The sequence below is a fragment of the Nanorana parkeri genome, unplaced genomic scaffold (genome assembly GCF_000935625.1).
Source record: "Nanorana parkeri isolate BGI_ZX_2015 unplaced genomic scaffold, ASM93562v1 scaffold324, whole genome shotgun sequence".
In the NCBI taxonomy this organism is placed as follows: domain Eukaryota; kingdom Metazoa; phylum Chordata; class Amphibia; order Anura; family Dicroglossidae; genus Nanorana; species Nanorana parkeri.
The window spans coordinates 229,899-236,477 of record NW_017306592.1 but is presented as its reverse complement, the minus strand read 5'-3'; the positions used below and the strand labels follow the sequence as shown (position 1 = coordinate 236,477).

The following is a 6,579-nucleotide window of genomic DNA, read 5'->3' as shown; positions in this document are numbered from 1 at the left end:
GGGGCGGCAGCGGTGTCCTTGTGGGGAAGTTGCCCTCTCTACATTCAGTCCTGCTTTGTACAAGGAGGACTGAATGTAGAGTGAGGCAGACGATTTTTCGTTTACATGTGAAATCGACGATGTCGCCGATTTCACATATAAACAGTGTGCAGCCTTCTCCCCCTCCCCCCTGCACTTACCTCTCTCCTCTGGTTCCGTCCTCCGCCGCCGAGTCCCGAGTCTATGACTGCAGTGAGCAGAGCGGCCGGGTTATAAGTAACCCTGCCGCTCCGTGTAGACAGTATACAATGAGAGGGGAGAGCTGTGCTGCGCTGTGCTGTGCTCTTCTCTCTCACCTGTCACAGGAGTTGCCCTGTCTACCTGAAGCTCCTACAGAACTGCAAGTCCTGGACTGGGATATCTTCCTAAGTATATGTACATTGACAGTATAGGGATCATCAGCTCCACCTAGTGGTCATAATGAGGTATTGTCCCAATTCATTACTGCCCAGAACATTCGACCAGAAAAATAAAACACACCAAAGGTGCCCATACATCTATTGAATTGCATTCGGAAATGGCCTTCGAAAGGTCTTTGGAACGATAATCAGTTGAAGGGAACCCAACTATTTTTTTTACTGCATTTCTGGCTGAATTTCCTCGATCGGTCAGGCTGGAAAAAAATTTCTCGAACGAAAATTGATGGATTAGTGGCGTTTTCGTCCGGAAAAAAACACAACATAAACACTGCACATGCGCAAACGGAAATCCCTTCTGTGCTTGATGGGGTATTCGAGCGGAAATCAAACGAGGGTTAGAGGACGGTGTTCTATCGAATGTTGTGATTATGTTGGAATGTGTGACCTGTGGCGCGGTCACACGTTCCAACGTAATGTCGCCCTCTCATAACTGGGGAATGTGAGATGGCACATTCCACCACACTCACAAAGTCGGATAGAAGTGACATTTGAGGACCGATCAGCTGTTCCAGGGCAGATGCGGTAATGCAGATCGATTCTCCAGCACATGCTCAGTGAGCCAATCTGCCATGGAACAGCTGACAAAGCGTTAGAATGCTTGACATAATGGGCGGTCACACATTCCACCGCTGACAAAGTGGGCGGGATTATGTTGCAATGTGTGACCGGGTCACACATTCCAACGCAGTCACCAACTTTGATAGAACAACTACATGAAAAAATTTTATGATAATCGATAGGTGTACGGCCAGCTTTAGAACATTCGATTCTGCCCCATTCTCACACCAGCTGGTTAATTCACACAAAATGAATGTTCATGCAGATTCACTGGACGAATACTCTATGTGACCTTTTTTTTTTTTTTTGATAACTTGGCCCCTTAGTTCCAAACCTTCCACATGCCATCCAAAAATAAAAAAAACAAAAAGATTTTGGTTGGGGTTCCTCTGTAACCACTTGCTGACCGCGGTGTTACACCCCCTTCCTGTGGAGGCCATTTTTCAGTATTCAGCGCTGCAGTACTTTGGCTGACATTTATTCCATCATGCAACGCTGTACTGAAATTCAATTTAATACCATTTTTTGGGGACACATAGAGATTTATTTTGGTCGTATTTAATCACCACTGGGGGGGGGGGGTATTTTTTTTTTTTTTTGGGGGGGGGGGGTTATTTTTTACTATATAACAAGAAAGTACTGAAAATTTTTTGGGGAAAAAACCTGTTTCCCCTAAATTATGTTAGGAAACATTTATCACCCCAATTTGGAAGATATAAAAGACGGGGTCAAGTCGGGTAAATAGACACCAAACATGTCAAGCCTTAAAATTGCGCGCACTTGCGAAATCGCAAAAAAATACCAAAACTGGCCATAGGCGACACTTTTAGGGCCTGTTCACATGATTTTCAGGTGCGGATCTGCAGGCGCGGTGCTATGTGTTTTTGCCGTGTTTTTGATGCGTTCCAGTAAACGCGCTCTGCGTTTCCGGAACGGACAAAATGTGACATGCAGTTTTTTGTCTGTCGTAACCTGAACAGACTGCGCACGTGAGAATGTAGCCCATAAAACACATAGGGATACATTGGGATGCATTTTTAGTGCAGGAGTGTACGGATCAGGTCAGCACAGAAAACGGACGTCGTGTGAACAGGTCACCAAAGCTTTTACTGCTCATCAGTTTAGTGTTAAGAAGAATTAGAATTATAGCTCGCACTCCGACATTTGAGGTGATATGTAACATGTGCGTCATCGTTTTCGCATGTTGGCATGCTTGAGACATGTTTGCAGTCATACATGCATGTACATGGGGCAGGGGGGGAACATTTTCTGTTTCTCTCCTTTTTTTTTTATGTGACTTTAATTGTTTTTACTTTTTTGCATATACAATACATGCAATACACATCACTTATACTAGGGATGCACCGATACCGATACTAGTATCGGTGCCGATACCGAGTATTTGGGTGAGTACAGGTACTCGCCCAAATGCTCCGATACCTAGCACGAGTACTTCCTGTATAAGGAACCCGGGCAGCGAATCATTACACACTGCCCGGTTTCCTGATTGGCCAGGAAATGGCTCCATGCTCTCTCGTCACTTGTGATGAGAGAGCATGGAGTCGACTTCCCGGCCAATCAGGAAGCCGGGTAGCGTGCAATGACGCGCTGCCCAGCTTCCCGATTGGTCAGGAAGCTAGCAAATCCGGAAGCCAGGCGCCGTGTAATGAGGCAGCACCCGGCATTCTGATTGGCCGGGAAGCCGGCGTCATGCTCCCTCGTCATCTCATGAATCATAATATTAAGAAAGTGACCTTAAAGCATTAGTTTGTATTGCTTTAGAAAAAAAGTGACCTGTCCCTTTAAGAAAAAGTATCGGTAATTGGTATCTGCGAGTACTTGATAAAAAGTACCGGTACTCGTACTCGGTCTTAAAAAAGTGGTATCGGTGCATCCCTAACTTATACTTTCAGTGATCAGGGGGGAAATCAGCAGCTGGAAGTGTGCTGATCTCCCTCCCATAGAGGTAAACAAACCCGCAATGCTGGTACCGGATCTGGACGGGGGACAGCGGAGCCCAGGATAGCCGGCTGCGGAAGGGGGCGCCCCGCATACAGCCACGCAGCATGCAAGTGATCAGGTGGCTCTATAGCTGCCCAAACGCTTGTATATCACAGCTTTCGGTTACTGTTTCAAATGTTTACAGCTAGGGGGGCGTGCAGGAGCAGGGGGGTAATAAAAAATGCTGCTTACAGAAACCAATGGCATGAGCACGCTGCCCGTCCGTACGTTTATATACAACAGGCAAGTTGGGGGGAGAGATTTCCCTCTCTCCCCACAAGCTCCTGTACATACCCGTCTCCTTTAGGTCTTCCGGCTGGTCTGGTGATGTCATCCTGAGCTCTTTTACTGACGGCGGCCATTCTTCCAGGGCTGGGTGGCGCAAATACTATGGGCCCAGCATGCATGATACCACACCCACTAGGAGAGGAGTCAACGACAGGTTGGGCTCATAGGAAGTAGACAGAGTGTAATTCTGCCAAAAGAGGAACCCCGGCGCTGGATGGCGGAGAAATTTGGGTACAGCGCTGGAAAGGACAAGTGAAGATTGCACATATTAGGTCAGGGGTGGTCCTCCAGCTGTGTTGAAACTACAAATCCCATGATGCATTTGTCTCCGGGAGGCATGCCTGTGGCTGTGAGAATCTTGCAATGCCTCATGGGACTTGTAGTTCCACAACCACTGAAGGGCCAGAGTTTGTTCTCCCCTGTGTTAGGCTGTCCTAATATTTAAAAAATCCTTTATAATGCATGGAGCTGCTCACCCGGAACAAGTATACAGAGCAGACTTCACTGGGAGCATGCTTGTTCAGGGCTCAGGAACTACTGAAGCCAGAAAAAGCCAGGCAATTAGCATTTTCAGGGCAGCCTGATGGGTGTCTGTGATTATCATGATTATAACGTAGATTCAGCAATTGACACCAAACTGCTGCGTGTCCTGTGCCATTCACCTATACAGGGATATGGACAGACAACCAGGGCATCTGACCAAATAAACCCCCCCAATTCTGCCCCTGCCACCCCACCCCGTACTGCCCCTGACCTGGACATCGGGCTCCGGCGGCCACTCGGTGTTTATCAGAAGATCGTATAGGATATTCTCTTCGGTACTCCCGCTGTCTGCCAGATCACTAGGCGCCGCCATGTTTACTCCTGGCATGCGCGCTGACATGTACGGCGGCCTGCTAGGCACAAACTTCCTACCCTGCCCCTGCTCCGCGTTACTGCTGACTGGCCAGAACCTGGCAGATAGGAAAGTGCATGACGTGGCCTGACTCAAGTGTGTGTCTGCCACTGCCAGCGCAAGAATTCTTTAGTTTGTTCAGTTAAGCTTTATAAATGAAACAGAGAAGCTGATTGGTTGCCATGGGCGACTACTCCAGATTCTACCTGCTCCCGTATTTATGAATCCCCCCCAGTGATGTTTTTGTGGCTAATTGATTGAAACCCACCTCTATGTTTGTGTGGCACATCGATCGAAAGTTACAATTTGGTCCATCAATCTCAATGGAAAGGTATTTAACTGATCATTTCAAAATTGATTGTTTAGCGCCACCATAAAGACCTGAGATACAGACGAGCTTGTATATTCACCAGTCCAGGGCCAGGAGTGTTCAAATTCTGCCAGGTTCTGATAGGATTCTGTAGGGCAATGCCTTTGCTGTAGGCGGTCATATTGAATTATGGCAATCGCAGGCGTAAGCGCAATACTCGGGGTAAAGACAACTAGTGGGACCCATTCACTCACTGCTGGGCAATGTAAGAAGAAAGCCAATTGCCTTATGTGCCATGTCAGCGATGTGTTGGTGTGCATTGAAAATAAATGGGACGTTCTATTTTTGCGCATTTATTGACATGGACACATTTAAAGGAGCCCACCATTCATGTACACATCAGACCCTTGCAAAATAGAAGGTTTATTTTTATTTTTGCCTGGAGAAAAACTTTATAGCCTAATTCTGGTCTTGTATTCTTCCCCCCTCCCAGGTCCAATGACGCCATGAGTCCTCTTCTTCAACTGACAAGGGGCAGATCCTACATGGTGCACAGAGCGGCATCACATAATAACAATGCACTGCTCTCTGCAGTCTTCTCCTGTGAGTTCAGGGCAGGGGGCAGAGCCATGACACTCTTGGCTCACAGAAAGTGGTTTAATGACACTGGATGTCACTGAACACAGAAGACAAACAGCACTATGGGTAAGTCTGAGAGGGACAGCTCCAGAGGTCAGGTGACCATAGATGCTTTTTTTGTAGCCACCGCTGGAGGGAGCACAATGCAGTTGAACGCACCGTAATGCGCGGTACCACAGTACTGTGCATTGCGGTGCAGTTGTAAAAAGTAGTGCATACAACACAACACACCTGCCACACTGTAATGCATGGTAGGTAGGTGCATTGCACAGTACCATGCATTAATCGCACAGCATAGGTGTGAATGGGCCCTGAATAAAGCCTTATAGTCCCTGCATACTATGAAGCTGCAGGAGGACGGAAGAGGAGCTGGGGGCGGGAAGACATTTGTCACTGGTTGTTAGGACCAGTGGTCCTAACAACCAATGACTGCAGAGGATAAGGACCTCTGACATCATTGGTTGCTAGGACTGCCTAGTGGTCCTAGCAACCAATGACTGCATGGGGGGCAGGACCCCTGATTTTATTGGTTGCTAGAATGCCAGTGGTCCTAGCAACCAATGACTGAAGAGCAACGTGATGCAGATACAGAACACTCTCCGACCGGTATTTGGCTATGGATTGCAGTGGATGGCCTTGGAGGCCCGAGCATCCACTGTCAACCAGCCATAAATGAGTGCAGGTCAGTGACCGCAGACCAAACAGAGACAAAGGGCCGACACTAGCCCGCAGGCCATAAAATGCTTGAGTCTGTTTTTAGGGTATATTAGAGTAAATCAGGAAAATAACGCATTATGGCAACTAGATGGAGCAGAAGATCATCAGTAAAAAATACTTTCCTATGCTCCTTAGCGCCATCTAATGGCCATAATAAGTATTTATTACATGTGCTCCTCAGCTCCATCTAGTGGCCATAATGAGGTTTTTTCCTGCTATTAATTTCAACCTGGAAAAAAATATACTAATAACATTCCTTTTCGCCCTGATTCGCACAGAACGAATGTCCATGCAGTTTTGCGGGACAAACGACTCGGCAAATCTTTTATAAATGCACCCCTTAAAGCAACGTCAGGCAGACTGTGTCCCTAATGGAAAATCCCCCATGTTTAGATATAATGTTATTTTAAAGAAAGCTCTGTCTCAGTTTTGTCTCATTTGTCAAAGATTTTTTTTGGAACTGAGAACAAAACAGCAGCCACTAAACAATGCAAATGAGTCTGTGCTGAAGTGATATATCTCAGAATGAAGTATTTATGAAGAATATATCTGTCCTGCCACAGCAAAAGGGAATGAAAAAAAACAAAAAAACAAAGGAAAATGTTCTACTAAATTATAATCAATGGACAGATATGAAAAACTACCCCGGCAGAAACGAATGTTTCCTACGGTAATCCAATTTGAGTTACACCATGATGAATATTTCCCCTGTA

At 46.5% G+C, this 6,579-nt stretch overlaps 1 protein-coding gene across 1 annotated transcript in view; it reads right to left on the bottom strand.

The window, feature by feature from the left end:
* The window catches only part of NBAS (neuroblastoma amplified sequence), a 578,163-nt gene extending 573,985 nt beyond the window's left edge, over positions 1-4,178 (bottom strand). Inside the window, exon 1 of the mRNA XM_018558184.1 lies at positions 4,060-4,178. Within this exon, the coding sequence (XP_018413686.1) occupies positions 4,060-4,176 (117 nt within the window). The 5' untranslated portion in view covers positions 4,177-4,178. The remainder of the gene's footprint in view (positions 1-4,059) is intronic.
* Between the last annotated feature and the right edge of the window lie 2,401 nt (positions 4,179-6,579).